The sequence below is a fragment of the Rhamphochromis sp. 'chilingali' genome, assembly GCF_963969265.1.
Source record: "Rhamphochromis sp. 'chilingali' genome assembly, chromosome: 2".
NCBI classification, from domain to species: domain Eukaryota; kingdom Metazoa; phylum Chordata; class Actinopteri; order Cichliformes; family Cichlidae; genus Rhamphochromis; species Rhamphochromis sp. 'chilingali'.
Genome location: NC_137930.1, coordinates 5,488,278 through 5,512,050, shown reverse-complemented (window position 1 = coordinate 5,512,050; position 23,773 = coordinate 5,488,278). Strand labels below are relative to the sequence as shown.

General features: G+C 42.2%; 1 protein-coding gene across 1 annotated transcript in view; it reads right to left on the bottom strand.

Moving 5' to 3' along the window:
* Positions 1–23,773, bottom strand: part of spire2 (spire-type actin nucleation factor 2) — a 54,361-nt gene extending 30,588 nt beyond the window's left edge. The window contains exon 1 of the mRNA XM_080875149.1: positions 23,326–23,773. Coding sequence (XP_080731275.1) covers positions 23,326–23,623 — 298 coding nt within the window. The 5' untranslated portion in view covers positions 23,624–23,773. The remainder of the gene's footprint in view (positions 1–23,325) is intronic.

The window sequence follows — 23,773 nt, the reverse complement described above, 5'->3', positions numbered from 1 at the left end:
GGATTTCTTTGGTTTTGAAAGTGACAACGAAGGAAAGGAGCTGAGAGTGGATGACGAAGTGATCCTGAGCCTGTTCGTTTCGACACTGGAGAAGAGGACTTTGGTGGTTTTAGTGCGCAGGAAGATGGTGGTGAATGACTGACTTTTCTTCTTGTTAAAGCCGTGTCACTGCACCTGAGCCTAAAAGGTAGGCCGAATCTATTTTTCTGATGTGCTGTAGGTTATTGTTATGTACTACATTTGTTACTCGTTTATGAAGCACAGTACATGTTTCGTACTTGTAATTACTGCTACTTTTACATATACCTAAAAAGTTGTGCAAATATGTACCCATAACTTGTTTTTCAAAATATTAATAAAAGGGGTGTGTCTCCAAACAGCCATCTCTTTCCTGACAATTCCTTTTGTGCATATTCTCTTATATATGATAAGTCAACATTGAAACACCTGCGGCTTTTAGTCAGGTGCGGCTAATGTATGTACAAAACAGGATTTTCCCCTGATTTTAGCTTGTGCGGCTAATATTCAGGTGCGCTTTGTAGTCTGGGAAATACGGTACATGGTTCCTGTATTGTACGGAGGGCTACTATGGAGCGCCAAAACACTTGTCAAATTTTATTAGATTATAACTTTTATGACCAACATTGCACCCTTTTTTATGGTGATGATTTTATACTGTATATCATAAATAGGGATATTCCTGGCGACTAATTTCTTATTCAACTAAATAAGTGGGGGGGAAAATAGACTAACTGACTAGTCTAAAGCTAAGAAGTACTTAGATATCAAGTTAAATTTGAGAACCGCTTAATGAACAACATCAAAAACTAATAACACACCTCTGTAATAACAAATATATTTATTTTCTTACTTCTTTTATATCTATTTATTAGGTTTTTTTGCACTGATGTAACCGGAGCCTCGTCGTCTTGTCTCTCTATATGCTGCATTGGATATAGCGGAGATAACAATAAAGTTTACTTTGACTTTGACCAAAGGCACTGGAACCATTAATTACATTCTTCAATAATGAATCATGCCTCACCTCGCATCGTGCATTATGAACATACTCCAGACAGACAGCGAAGAAGAAGAAAAACACTTAAAATAAACTGATGTTAAATATCATAACAAAACAAGCCACTACAAAAGATGTTCACGCATAACTAAAATATGACAAAAAATAACTTTAGAAAAACGACTAAATCGTGACTGAAAAGTGTGGTGCATTGTGTCTTGCATTATGAATGATGCACGTTGCTTGAAAATGAATGAAACGATTTCAATAAAAGTTAAAATATAATATTAAAAATAATAAATCATCCAGCTGATAAATGTAATCTCTCCTGGGTCTACACTGAGGCCTCCTCCCAGTAGGACATACCTGACTGGAACACCTTACCCAGAAGGTGACGGCCTCATCTGTCTCCTTTTGATGTGAAGGACTAGCGGTCTCTACTCTGAGCCCCTCCCAAATCACTGAATTCCTCACCTTATCGCTAAGGAAAAGCCTGCCCACCCCTCATACTAAGCTCATTTCTTTTGCTTGTATCCGCAATCTCATTCTAACAGTGTTAACTGTTAAAAGACGAGGCCTAGATTAACAGATTTATGGCATTTAAGACCACTAAAAGACTATCTAAAAGATCTATCTCCTCTGGTCTTAAAATGTGTTCGTGGGACTACCAACAGCCTTAGATGTTCTCATGGTTCCAGAGAGGGGCGTGGGGTTCTAAAAGATCAGAAATGTAGGCAGGAGCATCATGATTCAGAGCTTTAAAAGTCAATGCTAAGATTTTGAATTCTAAAATTTACTGGAAGCTAGAGCTGGGCGATAGAACGATAACGATATGTATCGCGATATAACTTTTACTCGATAGAGAAATTAAGCTATCACGATAGACCTCGCCGCTCTTGTCCTCTTAAAAAAAAAAAAAAAAAAAAAAAAGGTCAGCCGATCCAAATTCAGTAGCGCAGAGCTGAACCAATCACAGCCGCAGCGTCACGTCGCGTGACTTGCTACGTACAGCACAAGTGCCAAGCCGCACGTGTGTTTGTTTGGGAAGCAGCCAGCGGGTAATGGAGCCAGCGCATAATGGAGGAAATGAGTGTGCCGACTAGAAAAATCAACCGAGCGTGACCGAAGAGAAAACAGATGATGGTTCCAATGCCGGAGAGATTGTCGAACGGAAGAGCCAAAGAAGTTCCGTAGTGTGAAGGTATTTCGGCTATTTCAAGTCTGACAAAAAACAGAGTAGCGTGCACTGTAAATTGTGCCGAAAGCAAGTCTGGAAATACAATAAACTGGTGCATGCGTCACACTGTGCGCCGCGTTATTGTTTCGGTGAAATGAATTTCTACAATACTGTTACTGTTAATTCTACTCTCTGCAGTGTTTAAATGCTTACATATACACACAGTTACTGTCCCTCCACACATACGACTCGGTTCTGCTTCTATGCCCCAGCTTTGTTTACTTTTTCCCACCGAGGCTTCTAGACTTCTGATTGGCCAACATTTCTGCACGGTTAGGAATCTAGCGCCACCTGCTGCTTTGGCATGTTCATAGCAGCGTTTTCCTTCATTTCTGCCTTTATGTGTGGACGGGATTATTTTTTAAAACGAAAACGGAAAATCTCAGTTTTCAAAAATACCCATGTACGTGTGGACGTAGCCTCAGTCTCTGACTGGAAGCGCTAATTCGTCATTCGGCTTTTGTCAGACTAAAGTAACTGTTAAAACTGTTTGAAAAGCTAAGCTATACAACAAGGAGAGATTGAGAATTTCCTTTTAGTTCTCAGTTTATTTGATATTGACAAAAGTTAGTCAGTTTTGTCTGTTCTTCTGTAAAACAAACTAAGATTTATTTTTAGAATTAATATTTTGTTTCTAAGTGGAATTGACAATTTAGTCTGTTTCATTTGTTCTATTTTGAAACTTAAACGCTTTAGCGGCTGCCTTTTGTGTAGTTTGCAATATTTGCCTTTATTTATCTGAAAAAGTCTCATGTTCCTTAAGTACATCTACCCTGTTGAACTTATTATGGGAAATAAATATTTAAAAACAAGCTGCTGATTATTTCACATTTTACTTGTGAGCAACGGCACATTTAAATCTTACAAATATAGTTATTTGGCTTATATCGTGATAGCTATCGTTATCGCCTGAAATGAAAAAAACATATCGTGATATGAAAAAATCTCATATCGCCCAGCTCTACTGGAAGCCAATGTAATGGGCATAAAACTGGTGTAATGTACTCTCTTTTTCGTGTCTTTGTTTAGAGCTTTGCAGCAGCATTCTGGACTGACTGGAAACGATCAAGATTATTTTTGCTCAAAGAGACAAAAAGACTGTTACAGTAATCTAAGCATAAAATAAAAGCATGAATAACCATTTCTAACTCTGATTTAGACAACAAAGTTCGTAGTTTGGAGATAGTTCTTAGCTGAAAAAGGCAGTTCCTAATTAACTGACGAGAGTGTTGCTCTAGGGACTTGGCGGAATAAAAAAATAACACCAAAATACCTGAGACTCGGCTGGACAGAGGAGCCAAGAGAACCAAGATGCTGTTTGATTATAGCTATTTGGCTGTCGGGGGCAATAATGAATGTTTCTGACTTCTCAGAGTTCAGCTGCAAGTAGTTGTCTCCAAGCCACTGTTCAATGGAAGCTAAACATTTTATTAAAGAGAAAAGTTTTTGGACTTCCATCGGCTTAAAAGAGCAGTAGAGCTGAATATCATCAGCATAGAAGTGATAAGGGGAACTGCCTAATTATAAGTCCTAGAGGTAACATGTACAAGAGAAAAAGAATAAGTCCCAGAACTGAACCCTGCGGCACCCCATATGCCAGGTCCTTAGAGTATGACATAAACTGATTTTCAAAAACACTAAAATTTCTATTGGAAAGGTATAACTGAAACCACTCCAGAGCCAGACCAGACACACCGACTACATCCCGGAGCCTGGTAACCAGATGGTATAGTCCTAACTTTGATAAGGACCAGCAGTCTTCAAGGACTACCAACTATAATGCTGTCAGGTAGGGTGTAGCACTCGGTTGTCCTTTGTACTTTTCAAATCATTAAAAGTGGATTTATTATAGTACAATAACCACCACGGGAAAATCACGTCAGTGCAACTCTGTTTTATTTATAAAGCCCCTTTATGAATCACTGAAGTAACTCTACATGTGTACAAAGAACTGAGGTAATATCAGGTGCATGCTCTAAAGCATGAAGAACAGAGTGAGCACTATAATGGGAGGACTGCGTGTTTCATGTTTCAGCAGCGCATGGTCAGAAAGCTGAAAAACTGCCTTATGTTTCACTTCTTGAAAAGTGTAGTTAAACATTTGAGTGGTGCAACCTTTTTATCTGACAAGAGCAATATGCGGACTTTGACTATGAGCTGGCCTTAAGTACACTTAGTGAATCCCTCTTAATCTCACCCTGTAGCCTGACCCTTGAATGTCTTTCAGCAGCCATTATATGAAGACCTTCTGACTATATATATATACATACACACACACACACACACACACACACACACACACACACACACACACACACACACACACACACACATATGCACACACACACGCACATATATACAGTGGCTTGCAAAAGTATTCGGCCCCCTTGAACTTTTCCACATTTTGTCACATTACAGCCATAAACATGAATCAATTTTATTGGAATCCTGCTGTTCACAAACGCTGTCCATCTAATCTGACTGAGCTGGAGCTGTTTTGCAAAGAAGAATGGGCAAGAATTTCAGTCTCTAGATGTGCAAAGCTGGTAGAGACATACCCTAAAAGACTGGCAGCTGGAATTGCATCAAAAGGTGGTTCTACAAAGTATTGACTCAGGGGCTGAATAATTATGCACACCCCACTTTTCAGTTATTTATTTGTAAAAAAATGTTTGGAATCATGTATGATTTTCGTTCCACTTCTCACGTGTACACCACTTTGTATTGGTCTTTCACGTGGAATTCCAATAAAATTGATTCATGTTTGTGGCTGTAATGTACGGTGGCCCCTAGAGACAAAGCATGTACAAACTCCAAAACACTTACAAATTCCAAATAGCACGCACAAACTTCAAAACACGTACAAAATCCAAAACACGTGCAAACTCCAAAACATGTGCAAACTCCAAAACACATACAAACTCCAAAACACATGCAAACTGCAAAACACATGCAAACTCCAAAACACATGCAAACTCCAAAACACATGCAAAATCCAAAACGCGTACAAACTCCAAAACACATGCAAACTCCAAAACACATGCAAACTCCAAAACACATGCAAACTCCAAAACACGTACAAAATCTAAAACACATGCAAACTGCAAAACACATGCAAACTGCAAAACACATGCAAACTCCAAAACACATGGAAACTCCAAAACACATGCAAAATCCAAAACACGTACAAACTCCAAAACACATGCAAACTCCAAAACACGTACAAACTCCAAAACACATGCAAACTCCAAAACACATGCAAAATCCAAAACACATGCAAACTCCAAATCACAACGGAAGTGCTCCAGGATGCTAGGGGCAGTGTTGAGCTCGATATGCAAAATAAACGGCAAGTTTGTTGCAAACACATGGGCTGTATGGGACGGTCTAGTCTCCGTCGCGCTTTCCAGGTTGCCTAGCAACCATGATACTAACCGCTGCAAACGTGTCATACAACTTTGTTTGACAGAAATGAAGGAGAACATATTTTTTTCATTTGTTTGTTTGTTTCTACAAGAGCTTTGTGTGATTTGATAAGTATCTGAGGCTGAGACCACAGGACAGTAAAACATAATTTTTGGGCTTCATTTCTGTACTGAACAGTCATTTAAGATTAGCTAGTAAATAACAATTAGCTCCCCTCCTTGAATCGCTACCTTATCGTGGTGGAGGGGTTTGTGTGTCACAGGGATCCCAGGGGCTATGTTGTCTGGGGGCTTTTGCCCCCTGGTAGGGTCTCCCATGGCAAATTGGCCCTGGGTGAGGGACCAGACAAAGAGCGATTCATAAGACCCTTATGAAAAGGACACCGAGGGAACAGTTTACCCTGCCCGGGATAGGGTTACCGGGGCCCCGCCCTGGAGCCAGGCCCGGGGAGGGTGCCCGAGGGCGAGCGTCTGGTGGACGGGCCTTAGTCCATGGGGCCCGGCCGGGCACAGCCCGAAGAGGAGACATGGGCCCATCCTCCCGCAGGCCCACCACCCGCAGGAGGCGCCATAGGGGTCGGGTGCATTGTGTGCCGGGTGGCGGCCAGGAGCGGAGGCCCTGGCGGACTGACCCCCGGCTGCCAAGACTGGCAATAGGGACATGGAATGTCACCTCTCTGGTGGGGAAGGAGCCTGAGTTAGTGCGTGAGGTTGAGAGGTACCGGCTAGATATAGTCGGGTTCACCTCTACGCATGGCTTGGGCTCTGGAACCAGTCTCCTGGAGAGGGGCTGGACTCTGTCTCAGTCTGGAGTTGCCCCTGGTGAGAGGCGGCGGGCTGGGGTGGGTATCCTAATATCCCCTCGGCTTGCTGCCGGTACGTTGGGGTTTTTCCCGGTGGACGAGAGGGTTTGTTCCCTGCGCCTTAGGGTCGGGGAACGGGTCCTGACTGGGGGGGGGTGCTGGAGGGTGCTCCACCTGGAGACTCTGTTGTCCTGCTGGGAGACTTCAATGCTCACGTGGGTAACGACAGCGAGACCTGGAGGGGCGTGATTGGGAGGAACGGCCTCCCTGATCTGAACCCGGGCGGTGCTCTGTTATTGGACTTCTGTGCTAACCACAGTTTGGCCATAACAAACACCCTGTTCGAACATAAGAGTGTCCATAAGTGCACGTGGCACCAGGACGCTCTAGGCCGTAGGTCGATGATCGATTTTGTAATTGTATCAGCAGACCTGCGACCATATGTTCTGGACACTCGGGTAAAGAGAGGGGCTGAACTGTCAACTGATCACCACCTGGTGGTGAGTTGGATCAGGTGGCGGGGGAGGACGCTGGACAGACCTGGTGCACCTAAACGCGTAGTGAGGGTGTGCTGGGAACGTCTAGCAGAGGCCCCAGTCCGCGAGATCTTCAACGCACACCTCTGGCAGAGCTTCAACAGCATTCCGAGGGAGACTGGGGACATTGAGTCCGAATGGACCATGTTCAGCGTCTCCATTGCCGAAGCTGCTGCATTGAGCTGCGGCCGCAAGGTGGTTGGTGCCTGCCGTGGTGGTAATCCCTGAACCAAATGGTGGACTCCAGAGGTGAAGGGAGCCACCAGGCTGAAGAAGGAGTCCTATCGGGCTTGGTTAGCCTGTGGGACTCCGGAGGCAGCCGACAGGTATCGACAGGCCAAGCGGAATGCGGCTCGGGCAGTGGCTGAAGCAAAAACTCGGGTGTGGGAGGAGTTCGGAGAGGCCATGGAAAAAGACTTTCGGACTGCCTCGAAGAGATTCTGGCAAACCGTCAGATGTCTCAGGAGGGGAAAGCGGTGCTCTACCTGCACTGTGTATAGTGCTGGCGGAGCGCTGCTGACGTCGACTGAGAAAATTGTCAGGCGGTGGAAGGAATACTTCGAGGACCTCCTTAATCCCACTGACACGTCTTCCGAGGAGGAAGCAGAGTCTGGGGATGAGGGGAATGACCCGCCAATTTCCGGGGGCGAGGTCACTGAGGCAGTTAAACAACTCCTTGGTGGCAGAGCCCCTGGTGTTGATGAGGTCCGCCCCGAGTTCCTGAAGGCTCTGGACGTTGTAGGGCTGTCCTGGTTGACACGCCTCTGCAATGTTGCGTGGAGATCAGGGGCAGTACCTGTGGACTGGCAGACCGGGGTGGTGGTCCCCATCTTTAAGAAAGGGGACCGGAGGGTGTGTTCCAACTACAGGGGGATCACACTCCTCAGCCTCCCTGGGAAAGTCTATGCCAGGGTGCTGGAAAGGAGAGTTCGTCCGTTAGTCGAACCTCGGATACAGGAGGAACAATGCGGTTTTCGTCCTGGTCGCGGAACACTGGACCAGCTCTTTATCCTCTCCAGGATACTTGAGGGTGCATGGGAGTTTGCCCAACCAGTCTACATGTGTTTTGTGGACTTGGAGAAGGCATTCGACCGTGTCCCTCGGGGTGTCCTGTGGGAGGTGTTGCGGGAATATGGGGTGTCTGGCCCATTGCTACGGGCCATTCGATCCCTATACAACCGTTGCAAGAGCTTGGTTCGCATTGCCGGCAATAAGTCGGACTCGTTCCTGGTGGGTGATGGGCTCCGCCAGGGCTGCCCTTTGTCTCCGGTTCTGTTCATAATTTTTATGGACAGGATTTCTAGGCGCAGCCAAGTGGCGGAGGGCTTTCGCTTTGGTGGCCTCAGAATCTCATCTCTGATTTTTGCAGATGATGTGGTTCTGTTGGCTTCATCGGGTGAGGGCCTCCAGCTCGCACTGGAACGGTTCGCAGCCGAGTGTGAAGCAGCGGGAATGAGGATCAGCACCTCCAAATCTGAGGCCATGGTTCTCAGCCGGAAAAGGGTGGAGTGCCCACTCCGGGTCGGGGATGAGTTCCTGCCCCAAGTGGAGGAGTTCAAGTATCTCGGGGTCTTGTTCGCGAGTGATGGGAGAAGGGAGCCGGAGATCGACAGACGGATTGGGGCTGCAGCTGCAGTAATGCGGACGCTGCACCGGTCCGTCGTGGTGAAGAGGGAGCTGAGTGTAAAAGCGAAGCTCTCAATTTACCGGTCGATCTACGTCCCTACCCTCACCTATGGCCACGAGCTGTGGGTAGTGACCGAAAGAACGAGATCGCGGATACAAGCGGCAGAAATGAGCTTCCTCCGAAGGGTGGCTGGCCTCTCCCTTAGAGATAGGGTGAGAAGTTCGGCCATCCGGGAGGGGCTCAGAGTAGAGCAGCTGCTGCTCCACATCGAAAGGAGCCAGCTGAGGTGGTTCGGGCATCTGACAAGGATGCCCCCTGGGCGCCTCCTGGGTGAGGTGTTCCAGGCATGTCCCACATGGCCCCGGGGCAGACCCAGGACACGCTGGAGAGATTATATCTCTCGGCTGGCCTGGGAACGCCTTGGTATTCCCCCGGATAAGCTGGAGGAGGTGGCTGGGGAGAGGGAGGTCTGGGCCTCTTTGCTTAGGCTGCTGCCCCCGCGACCCGGCCCCGGACAAAGCGGATGAAGATGGATGGATGGATGGATAACAATTAGCTAATGTTGTTCATGAGACTAAAGTCATATCACTTTGGTAATGTAAATATAATATGGCCAATATTATAGTTATTATATTAGTCATTATTAGCTATTACAGCAGTGAACATGAACTCTGTGTCAAATACTGAGCTTCAGTACAGATTCAAGTTGCAGTTATTTACATGTCTTATCACCTTAAATCTTCACTCAAAGACAAGTATATACGAATGACTGCCAAATTTATTTGCCACTGAAGCAGAAGGATGGCATCTGAATAAAACCTCTCTTGACATGCCTAGATGACATTAAAGCTTGGTTGGCTCCAAACTTTTTAAATTTGAATGAAAAGAAAACAGATTTGTTGGTGTTTGGACCCAGTGGCCCCTGTGAGTCTTCTTCTTTTGATTTGGAACCCCTGGAAGTTTATTTTAAACCTGTTGTTACTGCCCTTGGTTTTAAGTTGGACCAGTCCAGTTTTTATCATTTAAGGCGACTGGCAAGAGTAAAATCTTTTCTTTCTAGGCAGCACTTTGAAACCGTGATCCATGCTTTTATTTCTTCCCCTGTGGACTACTGTTAAGCACTTTATGTGGGGGTCAGTCAGGTGTTACTCTGACGTCTGCAGCTGGTTCAAAATGTATATTGACAGTGCATATATAGGTGTATCATATATAAGAGACAAATGTTGTTCCTTCAGTATGTTGGCATTACTAAATTTGGCTCAATGCTTACATACATGTGTAAAAAGAAAATGTACAAGCTGTGATAACTGTTTCTGATAAAATGAAGAGTAGACTGATACATTAAATATTCCTTTATTGGGTGAGAAAATCAGACCATGTCATAACTGCTTTAAGTCATACAGAATAGATATCAGAGCCTTAAACAGGCGGACTTCTACTAAATGGGTCAAACTGGACAGAAGGTATACAAACACATAACATCCTTATAGAATATGATGTAACACTACAGATCAACTTACCTCAGAATATATAAAGCAAATAAACAATTACAGCAATATGATGCAACAAACACAGCAGTGCTACTAATCCAAAATACTCAAAGCTTCATAGAAGTGAAACAAACATTTATTTTTAGCTCTATTCTGCTGCTGATACATACTTTATTTTTCTGAACATTAAACTTGTTGCTGCCTTTCATAGTGTGTAACTTAAAGGCCCTGAGTACTTTCTCCCACACTGAAAACACTGGAATGATAAAATTATTTGAACATTACCTAATTAGACTGTTTCAGGACAGACAATAAGTTATGTTAAACTTTTTTATCAGTCCTTCACAAACAGGGAACAGTCTGTCTATTCTCTCCATCTGTCAGCTGCTGCTGGTTCTTCCTCCTCCTCTTCCTCACACACTGCTGAGTTTGTCCTGGTGGATCATCAGGGGTGCAAAGCCTCACAGATGATGTGCAGCAGTGGGTCCCTCAGTCTGTCCTCACTCTGGACACTTGCAGGTGTCACACATAGAAATCAAATGTGTGATAAGCTGCAGGATTCAAACACAAGTGTAACTTATAAATACATGTTCTTCCTTTTTTACACAATCAACAGAGAGAGAGTGCAGGACAGACAGACAGGTGACAGTCTCAGGTGTACACACTGCTACAAAACAGCACAAAAGAAGGAGGATTTAGTTTGTGTTATTACGAAACAAAAAGAGTTCCCAGATGGTACAGTGGACACATGTGTGACTCCTGTGATTAAAGCATCTTTCTTTCAGCTTAACGAGTGAACTGTCAGCTCGTTCAAACACACGTTAAAGTCCGTTTGGCTCGACACCACTGAACAGAGGCAGCAATATAACATAGCTACCATTAACAGTGCAGTGAATCCTGCTTGTGCCGTGATATTCAGGACTGCAAACCGAGCAGCATTCACTGACTTTCAGCTTGTTGTGTTTGTGGATATATGACTGACTTTAATTATCCATAAAATCATCACAATCTCTGTAAGATTAAAGTCAACTATTGAACGGCGTATATTTTGAAGTAAAGGCTTTAAAACCAAGTTAGTACAAACGTCGCTAATGTCACATAACTTTCCTGACATGTGGCCAACACTAATGTTTTAATGTTCTTCATTATAAAAACATTTGCGCATAAATAAGTGACATAATATTCACGACTTACTTCTGAAAGTTTACTCTTCGTCCGCTCCGCTTCCGCCGTTTTTTTTCGGCAAAATTATCCACACCACCGCTGCGCTATGAAGTCTGGGATATGTTGGGCCATGAAGGCTACACCGACCAATCCTTAAAATTCAGGGAAATTAAGGACGCATTTGAGGGCCGCATTTCGAGCAGCCTTTGAATTGGGACAGCCTTCGTCGTGTCATTGTGACGTAATCGGCCTTAAAATGCAGCCTTTAAGGCTGCAGACCCCAAATCCGGTCATTGGTACTTCCTGGCTTGTGTAGTTACTAGGTAACAAAAGCTCAACACTGCCCCTAGCGTCCTGGAGCACTTCCGTTGTGTTTTGGAATTTGCATGTGTTTTGGGGTTTGCATGTGTTTTGGATTTTGCAAGTGTTTTGGAGTTTGTACGTGTTTTGGAGTTTGTACGTGTTTTGGAATTTGCATGTGTTTTGGGGTTTGCATGTGTTTTGGATTTTGCAAGTGTTTTGGAGTTTGCACGTGTTTTGGAGTTTGCACGTGTTTTGGAGTTTGCAAGTGTTTTGTCTCTAGGGGCCACCGTAGTAATGTGACAAAATGTGGAAATGTTCAAGGGGGCCGAATACTTTTGCAAGCCACTGTATATACATATATATATACACATATATATAGTTATGAGATTAGGGCTGCCACGATTAGTCGACTACTCACGATTACGTCGACTATCAAAATCGTAGACGACTAATTTAATAGTCAACGCGTCGTTTGAAGCTTCGTAAGATCCAGACCCAGGAATATGTAGCAGGATTTAAGAGTGTAATAACAGACTGAAACAGAAGATGGCAGCAATGCATCTACAAGGATGCCAGCTGCCGTTAAACGCCAAAGAAGAAGAAGAAGAAGTAGAAGAAGCAGTCTCCGATATAATAGCTGTGTCCAAATTCAGGGTTCGCATCCTTTGGAGGAGCGACGCGACAAAGGCTGTCCAAATTCAAAGACTCCTCCAAATGCATCCTTCATTTGCCCAGATTTGAAGGATGGGTCGGGTGTGTTCTTCATGGCCCAACCTATCCTAGAATTCAGAGTGCGACCCAGCCAATTCCAGTTTCCAACAATGGCGACTGCTACTTAGTTTTAACATTACTCTTTCTGGGTCACAAAATAAACTTTTCAGGTATTTTCAGGCAAAATGTAGCTGTGTAAACTTCAAATATCTGCTCGATTTATCAAGACATTACATATTTGCAAAAGTGCTTCAACGTTTACGGAGACGTCTGTTACCCACCAGCTCAACAGCTGACCAGGTGGTCAAGGCTCACTAGAGCCCGTGAGAACAGCAAATACCCGGCACATTGTTTTCAAAACCCCTGCGGTCTTTCACTACTCAGGTTAAACATGATATATAAGTCACTTAGATAACTTAAAAATGTTATAGTTTGGCTTTTTTTCAGAATTTTATTTGTTCCTGAGTAAATCGATTTGGCTGAGATTAAAGTTATTGTTTTCACACAGCTGAATAAACGTCAAACAGAAAACTGATTAAACAGAAGTATGAGATGGTCGAGAATTTACTCCAGTGTCCTGTTATATTTTAGATAGCAAAGAGCAGACGGCTGCGTTTATTAAATTCCACCGAGACAATCGGCAAATTTCATTAAAAGTTCAATAAACTATAATCTGCTCTTTATTTTTAGTTGGCACATACCTTAAGCACTTCGAGTTGTAAGCTAATGATAGTTATATGGAGATCGACAGACCATGTGACTTTCGTGCATTGCATTGTAGGTACGAGTGGCAGCAAAATCAAAACACTGCATCGAGTGCTAGCATTTCCAGCACCGGTAATCATTAATTCTGCGGTTTTAATCCCTACTTGCATTTTATTTGCCCCCAAAACAGTTCTGTACAAAACGAAGGAGAACACAGCAAGTCCGTAAAAAGGCAAAAAAAAAGGTACGAGGAAAAAAATCTAAGGAGTGAAAGGGTCAGACCCATACGAGCATACAGAGTGGACTAAAGACGTTAGCGTGCTGCCCAACTTTCATCACGCTCATATTTATAATGATATGGTCCTAAGTGTGAGTGTTGGGCTCACGAAATGTTTAGTAACTTCCCTGCAAAGAGCCCAGGTCCAGTTTACTTTGGTGTATCTATTTTCTGATTTAGACTATTTCATTTCACAGCTGTTGTTAAAATTTTTTCTTTGTCTCCTGTACAGGCCAACGCAATCTATTTGTCTTTTCAGGTTGTAGTATTACACAACATTAATAATTCATTAAATTTATTGTCTTTATATATAACTGGCATTATTGTTTCATTTTATTATAGAATCTTAAAAGAAAGAGGCAAAATTGTATTCCATTATGCTTTATTAGCTGCTTTGGTGAAAAACAAATCAGCACTGCAAAAGAAACAAAGAAAACCATTTCAAAACAACATACTGGAAAACAGTTATTCATCACTTGATTGCTTCTTAACCGATCAAATCTCGCTGTGGTAGTGCTTTAAACTCGGTATGACCCAGGTTGATAGAGGGTGCCCGGTCTGGATTGCATTCCAGCATTTTGTAGGCTGGTTTGCCTACAAAACACAACAAACATTAGCCCGCAAAGCCACAGTGAACAAAGCAGCATAGCGCAACGAATTCAGTTCAAATCAATATAAGACTTATTTGTAACCTACAGCAACAATTATGTTATGATAAATTACGTATTAATTACAACAAAAGACTTACCTTCGTGGAAATGCTTGGAGCAGACTAACATGTGAGTTGGAGTGTTCTGGAACATTATATTTGGTCTTCGAATAGTTGCAATCCAGGCCATCCATCACCTCTTTGTGACTTCGGAAACATGACCTGAACAATTTGTCTTCCACGACGGAATCTGATAAAAACCGATCTCTTTACCCGTCGGCTTCCCGCGTCTCTCATGCTACCGGCTATGGCAGTAAATAAAAAAACAACTTATTGCCATTCTTTGTGTTTCTGTTTATCTCTGTGTGACTGTTGTCTTGTAATAATCCATGCGCGCTAGTACCACTGCCACTTGTACCAACAATCCTTTGCGGTTTTACCCCGGAAATGACGTCACATTTTCTATCTCTATAAGGGCAGATGCATGCTGGTGCAATAAGCGATACGTTTCACGTCCAATGGATGCATGATCTGACTAGTCGACTAATCGTAAAAATAATTGGTGACTAGTCAACTATCAAAATAATCATTCGTGGCAGCCTTATTTGAGACACTCACAAACAAACAAAATCACAGTTTAGTGAAGCGGTAACGGAGCCTGCTTATGGGAAACCGTGATCTAATTAGTTTTTTTGCAATAGTAAGTAATCGGATTACAGTAATGCGTTACTTTTAACGCGTTACTGCCCATCTCTGTATAAATATACATGTGTGTGTGTTAAACTACAATTAAAATTAAAATTGACATTAAAACTACCTTAAATGTTAAAAATACACTGTGTGTTTAGAAAAAACTACACCGTTAAACCGTTAAGCACAGTGGTGGTAGCATCATGCTCTGGGGCTGTGTTGCCTCCAGAGGAAATTATGCCCATTTGATTCCTGTCGATTGGGCAATGGATATGGACTACGAGTCCATGACAAGAGTGCAGAAGCTTTTGACCAGAATCAGATGCAGAAGTTACCAAAAACATACTTATATTCTTACAATCTCACACTCTTGCTACTCAATTCAAAAGAACTTCAAGCTGTAACTAAGATATCTGCCAGCACAATTATAATAAGCCAAACAAGAATTTTCCACCCAAACTGCAGAGCTCTCCCCAACATGTCAGCAATAACTGCGTTCCAGATGGCAGCTGGTTCATGAACACTCCTCATGCATTTGGAAAAGAACATTTCAGTCTGACATCAGCTTGCTGCAGTACCATGAGTCAGTTCATCTTCTGGGTGTTTCACTTTAGATTTGTGCTTCTGCAGGGATAGTAGGTGCAACAGCTCATCTCACCAACAGGAGCCATCAATGACGTTTCAACTAAAGGTCGAGGTCAGGAGAGGGAAGCAGGTTTTAATTTTCCTCTCACTGTTCGTATCAGATGTCAGAACTGAATTTGATAAACAGAGTGAATTTGCAGCATATCAGCGAGGATGTTTTCCTCCGTTGCAGTCTCACTGTCTCAGGTTTTTTTTTTACATCAGGTGTGTGTTTACATTAAAATGCTGTGTAGCACAACATCAGTCTGAGTTCATATCAGGATTCACATTAACCTCCTCCTCTGCAGATTGCCGCACTACCTGATGGGGTTTAGATTTCCAGGAAATTGTTATTTGAGACAGCTGAGGCCATGTGCCGTGAATGCTAACGTTACTGTGCATTTATATTTCCAGCACACAGAAGCAGGTAAAACAGTCAGACTATCAAAGCAGATCAGTTCAGAGACAATGTTCTTTAGCTCAACTATTTTTTCTTGTGTCTGGCAGGCATCGGATTCATCAAATCCAAATAGCTTTCTATTGGATTTCACCAGTTTTCCCTGTCTCAAGGTGAATCAGCTCGTTCTGGAAAGAGAGTTTGACTAATGAAGATAAAAATCTCCCGAACAGCTACTAAACTGACATTCCTGTTTTTAAGTGATTGAGTTTAAGGTCAAGAACAAACCTCAAGTTTTCAAGGCAACACAGAGAAGATGACAAAATCACAATTTCCATTTACTGGGGCCAAATATTTGAAGGCAGTGGTTCTTAAGTCCAGGTGTAATTTTAGGTCCCAGAGTGGGGTGTGGGGTTAGTTGAAAGGAATGCAGAGTATTTCAACTACAAACTACAAGAAGTTGGGGTGATGATCACATATGAGCTGCTGAAAGAGGTATTTTATTGGTTTCTTTTCTTCCTAAATACACTACTCATAATAAATTGAATCCAGTGATAGGTTTCAGAAAAGGTAGGAAAGGAAAGAACACTGGAAAAGTAGTTTAATGTTAGAAAAAGAAACTGACAAACAAGCAAACTTTGTTGTTTCCAGATAGACTGCATCTTTGACAGGTAAGGAATAGGAAGGGTTTGGGATCGGGAAGACTGTGTGAGTAAATAGTGCCACATTTTAGTTGTAATGTGTCTCAATGTACAACTGCAAACAATTTGAGGATTGTATAATTTATTTAATTATGTCCCATTCAACTATAGGGAATGCAGACAAGGTTGGGCCCTCGGATAGCACTGCACAAAAAATATACATAATTCTTCAAGGAAATCATCACATAGGCACAATAATGCCTCTGAAAACCATTCAGTGATCAGTGTTCTTCACTGTTCCATCCATGGTTATCCAAGTATAATTCGCAAGGGCTGCAGTCTTAGCAGAGATGTCCACACCTCTCCTCTCCCCAGTCACCGCCTGTAGTTCCTCTGGGGAACACCGAGGCCATAAAAGCCAGCCAGAGACATAATCTCTCAAGTGAACCCTCTGTCTCCCTTGTAGTCTGCTCTTAGCTGGGCATGCCCAAATCACCTCACCTAGGAGGCATCCCAGTCACTGCTTCTCAAAATGTATTTCAAAAGATAAATGTAAATGATATATAGAGCTGAATATCAAAGTATATATCAAATATATCAAATATCTGATATCAAAGTATAAAATGACATTTACACACAACTTACTCAACGAGCAAATAACAGGCTGACATTTACCCGAAAGAAATAAAATGGAAACAATTTGACAGTGCTAAAAGCAAAGAGGTAGATTACTTAAATTACGCCCACATAAATTACCCATCAAATTAAAACCAAACACTTTTCACAGTCAAGGAATCAGGTGACTATTGAAATACATAAAACAAACTAAACCTCTCAGAAATCAAAGCAGTTTGTTTTTGACATTTTCTTGTATATTGCAGAAAGAAAAAAAAAAGAATATCAAGTAAATTTTGTCATCTAAATTTTGACAGAAGAGTTAATAGTGGAACAGATTAGATGTCAGAGGCCTCATTACATCTGGAGTAAAACAAAAGCAGCAGCAACAACAACATGACAGTAATTGCCAAGCATGGAGATGGGACTATAATGTAGTCAGGATGCTTTGCTGCAGCTTTCCACGTCTGAAGGGCAGTATTACAAAGTAAAGTTTGGACTTCAGATGGTGTAGTATGCTGTTCTGGGTGAATACGGCCACATAAAGAAAGGAAAATGTCCCTGTAGCCAACGAACTGCATTAATAATGCAGACAGACTATAATAAACTCACCACCTCATGCTGGTTTAGGGATTTGCATCACTGCTTTGATTTGGACCGTTTACTTATGGACTAGCAGAGCGTAAACCAACACAGGCTGCAAGGATAGCCAGCTCTCAGTTAATGGGAGCTAAACATCTGAGGGTTCATGATGCCAAAGTTTGAACTGCTGTTGTGTAAAATAAAAACAAAATAAAGTGATGTGCAGATCTCATAAACTCATATTTTTATTAAAAGAAACAGAACATAGAAAACATAAGTTTAAACCGAAAAATTCCCCATTTCAAGAAAAGAAAAGAAAAAACTCTAAAAAGTCAAGTTTACCACTGTGCAGCAAATCGAGCGCACCTCTCTGCGTTTCGAACACGCGTCACAACAATTAAGAGGACCCGAGGGAAGCTCGGAAAGCTAAGCAGAAGTTATTTGGAGAGGAGAGTGACTGCCGTTGGTTGAAAAGAGAGGTAAAAAAAACTTCAGTGGTGTGGAAACATTATGGGTTCGCGGAGTCAGACGTGGATCAAGTAGACATAGTGTACACTTTGCTACGGTGTCATAGCTGCACCACAGAGCAACACTGCAAAGTTCACTAAACATAGATCTTTACATTTTTCATTTATTCCTTATACTGCAAACATTTGCACTGTTATCAGTATTTGCACACTATTTTATATTATTTTTTAAAGTCGTTATTCAATACATTGTTATTGTTAACCCTTTAAAGCCGGTCAGAGCAGCACGCTCCGTTTTGTGTAACTATTTTTAAATCCCTGTAGAACCTGAACCGCGTAAGCTAGCGCAATAATTTTTTTTGCATATGAAACCAGAGGAGTTGTACTTACATCTTATGCCATCAGCTTATCCTCGGTCACGGTTTCCTTCCACATAAAGCTTTGCAAAAATTGCATAAAAAGCGCTTGCAGGAACAAAAACATAATACTCCAGAAACACGCTTTGCCGATCTGATCAGCTGTTCGTAACACTTCCGACATTGAAAAAGACGTCAACGCGAACTATCGCATGTCCGCCATTTCCTGCCCGAAACCGGAAGTGACGTCATTTTCGCGGAAAATGTAGTTTTTTACTTGTAGGCCTTAAAATCCTATACTGGTGTTTTTATAAGTCATGTTTGACTTTTCTGAATAGTTTCTGGGATGCTTAGGACTCATATTGCACTGCTGGAAATAGTTTATTTTGATGCACATGCTGTTTTCTTTGCAAATTTGTATCACAGGATTGTTTTTCGTTTTTCCTGCAGTATATAAAAATTGCTCTATCTCCAAAATAAAACTATGAAGACACTCAAAATAAATTTCCTGTTGTTGTAAACTATTTTTTGCAATTTTTTTGTATTTAAAGTTTTGAGGGATAAACCTCTTAAATTTCTCCAAGTAGAAATATATGTAAAAAAAACCCAAAAACGATTTATTGCACTTTTTTGCTATTAATGTAGTTACTTTGGACTTAATGCATACATATTATTAAAATATGGGCTATAACAGTTGTATTTATGTATAACAACTTGAAATGCTCCCAAAAATGGCACTACAGCATGTAAAAAAAATAATATAAGCTCTGGCGGACTTGGTTCTATGGTAGGTCTTAAAGGGTTAAATAAATATCGTCAAATAATCGAGATCTCAATTTCAGTGAAAATAATCGTGATTATCATTTTTGCCATAATCGAGCAGCCCTACCTGACATCATCTAGATGGGAGCACATGTTGCTCTAAAATGTGTTTATATCTTTCAGGATTGATGATGGCTATCCAGATATGCAAGCTGACAATTCTATAGGCACTAATGCACTTTTGAAATGATTGTTGATAACAAGCCGGATGGCCTTTCTCCCTTTAGTCTGGAGAATGTGGTATCCATGTTTTCCAAAGAGAATTTCAAATTTTGTCTCACCGCAGAATGTCCATTTTAAACAACATGATCCAGACAAGACACTTCATGTTCCCATATGGCTTCTTCTTTGCATGGCAGAAACCTAACCTGCATTGTACACAGCTTGGTGAACCATGTTCATGGTCAGTGATTTCTGTAAGTGTTCATGAGCCGATGCAGTGATTTTCATGACAGAATCACGCCTGCTTTTGATGCAGTGTTGGCCTCAAGGATCATATCCAATACTGATTTTCAGCTTTGTCCTTTGCAGACATAGATTTTTATCTATTTGTATTTATATAGCGTCATATCACAACAACAGTTAACAATCTTCTAGACTCACTAGTGTTGCCACAGGTCGTCTTTAGTTTCTAAAACAGCCCCACCTTGAGATTCGATTAGCTGGTCTATCCTGAAGCCAAAAAGCTGCACCGTCATATGAGTCAAGCAGTGAGAGGTGGCCAAAAGACTCCTTATTCCCTTATTCTGATTAAAAACATAGTTTTCCTCCTCAGTGAACTATTGTAAATATAACTGTGTATTGCTAAATAACAATATTGAAAAGTCATGTGCTTATTGTAGATTAGAGATGTAAAACAATGCATTATATGCCTATCAGTAGTTTGGTCCACTGCCTGCCAAATCCTGTACTTTGCAACATCAAACTTAAAACTAACGATGGGTCAGACATAGGGCTGGGCGATGTGACCCAAAATTCATATCTCGATATTTTTTAGCTGGATGGCGATATACGATATATATCTCGATATTTTTTTAAGCCGTAAGGTAAGAACAAAAAAAGAGTTCTTAGTCAAAGCTGTGTCCCAGATGTCACACAGGCACTTTTATTAATATACAGCGCAGATCAGGGGTGTCAAACTCAAATACACAGTGGGCCAAAATTCAAAACTGGAACAAAGTCGCGGGCTAACGTTAATATTTATTGAAATATATTTATTCCTCCAGATATAAGAATGAATCTTTTCTTATGGACTAAAACACGTTTTGCTGAAAAACTGAATATGGAACTAGCAAAGCTTAATACTAAACAATATATATATATTAGCTGCATAATACCAGTAGGCCAGCTCTAATAGTAATTTGGTATGGCTTCGCGGGCCAAATAATTAGGCTCCGGGCCAAATTTGGCCCGCGGGCCAGAGTTTGACACCTATGGCACAGATGTACATGAAGAAATTACTGAAAAATAAATTATCAGCATTTATTAAATAATAATGCTCCATAAATAAAAGAAAACAATGTTGTTTTTGTGCATAACAAAAAGCTCACAATTGTGCAGTCAAAATGTAAACTAACAGACCCTGACCATAATAACAAAGACAGATTTCGCAGCTGCTCTGTTCCCAAGTTCTACTGCGTGACTGACAGCCTGGAGTTTGAAATCTGCTTCGTAACCGTGTCTCTTATGGTCCTTATACACACACAATACGGTAATATTACGTTGAAGCACTGTACGTATTACTCTGCGACGCTCCGGACTACGGTAGCCGTAATGCTCTGACAATCCATCAAGCGGTGCAGCTCCGTAGCTCACCAAAGTCTAACTAAAACATTCACTGACAGATTGCTGAGCGCCGTGTACCACCTAAAATCGGTTCGCGGTCAGTAAGCACAACCAGAATTCATACATAAGGCAAACAGTCGATTTTTGAGAAAATGAAAGGATTTTAGGCCATGCATGTCGTTAGCGCGGTTAGCTCGCTAACACGTTGATGCAGTCCAGCCCCACGCACGGGGGCGATTCGCGGTAACTCGTTAACAGAGATTTGCCGTGTCCATCTTGTCGTTGCCTGCAGGTGAAGCGATGGGGGAGGAGGGGGAGTTGTGTTCAGTGAAGGAGAGGCGAGGCCGAGTAAAGTTGCATAGAGACAAAAGTGGACAAAAGAGAGGCAAACTTGCGGCTCCACAAGTATAATTATAACGTAACATAGACTATATCGATATAAACGATATTGTCACATCTTATATCTCGTATGAAAATATATCGATATTTTTTAAAAACTCGATATATCGCCCAGTCCTAGTCAGACACTCTACCTTCCCCCTTCTTTACTGTTGTAACCACGCTGCATTTTGTTAGCTCCATTACCAACAGAAGGAATCTTGTCTTAAAAAGTTTTCTCCCTTATTGTTTTACTGCAGTCACATCTTCTAATGCCTCGTCATCAAGATCTGTCCACAGTAACAATCATTAGAAGTCAATTTTCAACCAGTTCAAGGGGTTTGGCTTGCTATTTATTATTTATGACACATTCCGCTGATTGCCCGTTCCCCACACCTGTATGACAGCTTCTAAATCTAAAGCAGTTCACTCCAACAGCACTGCCATAACATCTGATAAAAAAAAGCGATAATCCTACTTTATGTTTATTATTGAGGTCACAGTTCAGGATGATGGTGTAATGAGCTCATATTTAAAAGGTGTTCCTTGAAACAGTGTAACCATTTTATGCAAATTAATGCTGTGTTTTTCAAAAAGGTTACATTAACTTTACTTTTTCTTTATGATCATTTCTCATGTAAACATCAGAACCATGACTGACCCATGATTAACTAATAAGCATGTTATATGACATTTGAACAAATGGCAGAAAGAAAAGTAAAGTGCCATCCTCAAACATGCACACAGACCCTCCCTGTTTGATCTCTGAACAGCTGTTACAACAGCTGCTACTGTATATTCACCTGGAGACTTTATCAAAAAAGGAACTCAGCATTTCACAGTTTTTCCTGAGATTTGATATCCAATATTCTTTTCTTTTGCCCACATTTCTCAGTCATATGTTAAAATGTAAAAGTATCTTCTCTCAGGGCTGCTGGCAAGAAATATCCTTGCTGTATTTTGCCTAATTGCAAAATAAACAGGTTACAGACATGACTTTAAGCACAAAATATGAATTTCTGGAGATATTGTGTTGCCATTGCCTAAGATAAGATTTTTGGAGTGAGAGGTGAAAAAAGTTTGAGCACAAATTTGCCTATTTCGGATTAAATTGAGTTTTGACTTAAGTGTCTCCGTGCAGCCTCCTCTTGAGCTGCAGTGAGGACATAAATACTTTACATGCAGCAGGTTGGTATGCAGGTACGGGCTAATTTCAGCACGGAGGGGACAAGAGGAAGGCTGCCTAAAATCCTCTGGGCTTCTAGCCACCCTTTGATGTCTCCAAAACAGTCTTTGCATAAGGAGATGCTAGGGGAAAGCGGTGCTCCATGAATAATTTATCATTTACCGGCATAATACGAGTCATCCTTGCTGGCACGAGTAGTGCGACAAAATCTAGATGGTGTAAAATATAAAAACACAAAGGCAGTTTAAGTAAGTGAAGCTCGGGGTTGCGCAAATGACCAAATAATCCAGCTGAGGGTCAGCAGTGTAGGGATTGATGCTGTTTGAGACGGGACAGGTTAGCACCGCGGCGTCCGTTACTGAGCAAGACGTTGTGAGCCAAACTCTGTATTAAATGCGAATAACTTAGGACAAAATGCTTTAGATTTGTGTTCCTGGTAGATAAAATACTACATAATGATACTATATGAAACAATATTAGACACTCTTCAGTTCCGCGTTATTATTGTGAACAAAGCATGGAGCACTTTAGTACACTTCTGGATATAAACACAAGCGCTGCTCACTGAGGCGGAGTAGTTTACTGGGAGAAATCATTGCGGTGCGGATGAAAAAAAGCGGTTATTTATTTATTTATTAATTTTTTTACAAAAATGGAAATTAAACTACGCCGAATTCAAAAGTGGGTTTTAATATTTAAAACTAACGACAGGTAAACCTGCAAAGGCCATGCTGCTTCTGGCAACTGGTCTATCCTGTTAAAATGCACTTTTTCCCCACTTGCTTTTAGTTATCAAGATAGCGGAAAGTTGGGAGTAACCGCGGCCGCCTCTCCTACCGTCATATCCTTGCTCCCGCTGTAACGATACGGTTCCGTCCCTGTGGAGGAGGATGGAGGACGGGTCCTTCACCCGGCTGACTCTCCCTGCCGGCGGGCGGGGCACCCTGAGCCCGCTGCAGCACTGGTAGCACGCCGCCCATGCCTGCTCCTCGTTGATGGGCTGCTCGTAGGACTTCAGCACCTCCTCCAGAGACAGTTCCCGGGGCTCCGCCAGGTCCCGGGAAGCGTCGCGGTCCGTGGGGGCGGTCACCCGTGGGTCCCCATCCTCGCCGCTTCTGTTAGTGGATCTGGCCATGGCTGCGATGCCGTGGAGCCCATTCTTTACTCCGCAAGCACCGGAGCCATTGATGCTGACCGTCTCACGGCCCAGTCTGCTGTGCAGTCCGCGGCTCAGACGTCTTCAAGTACCGCAGCTGCGCCTCGTTATCGCAGTGATGCCGTCAAC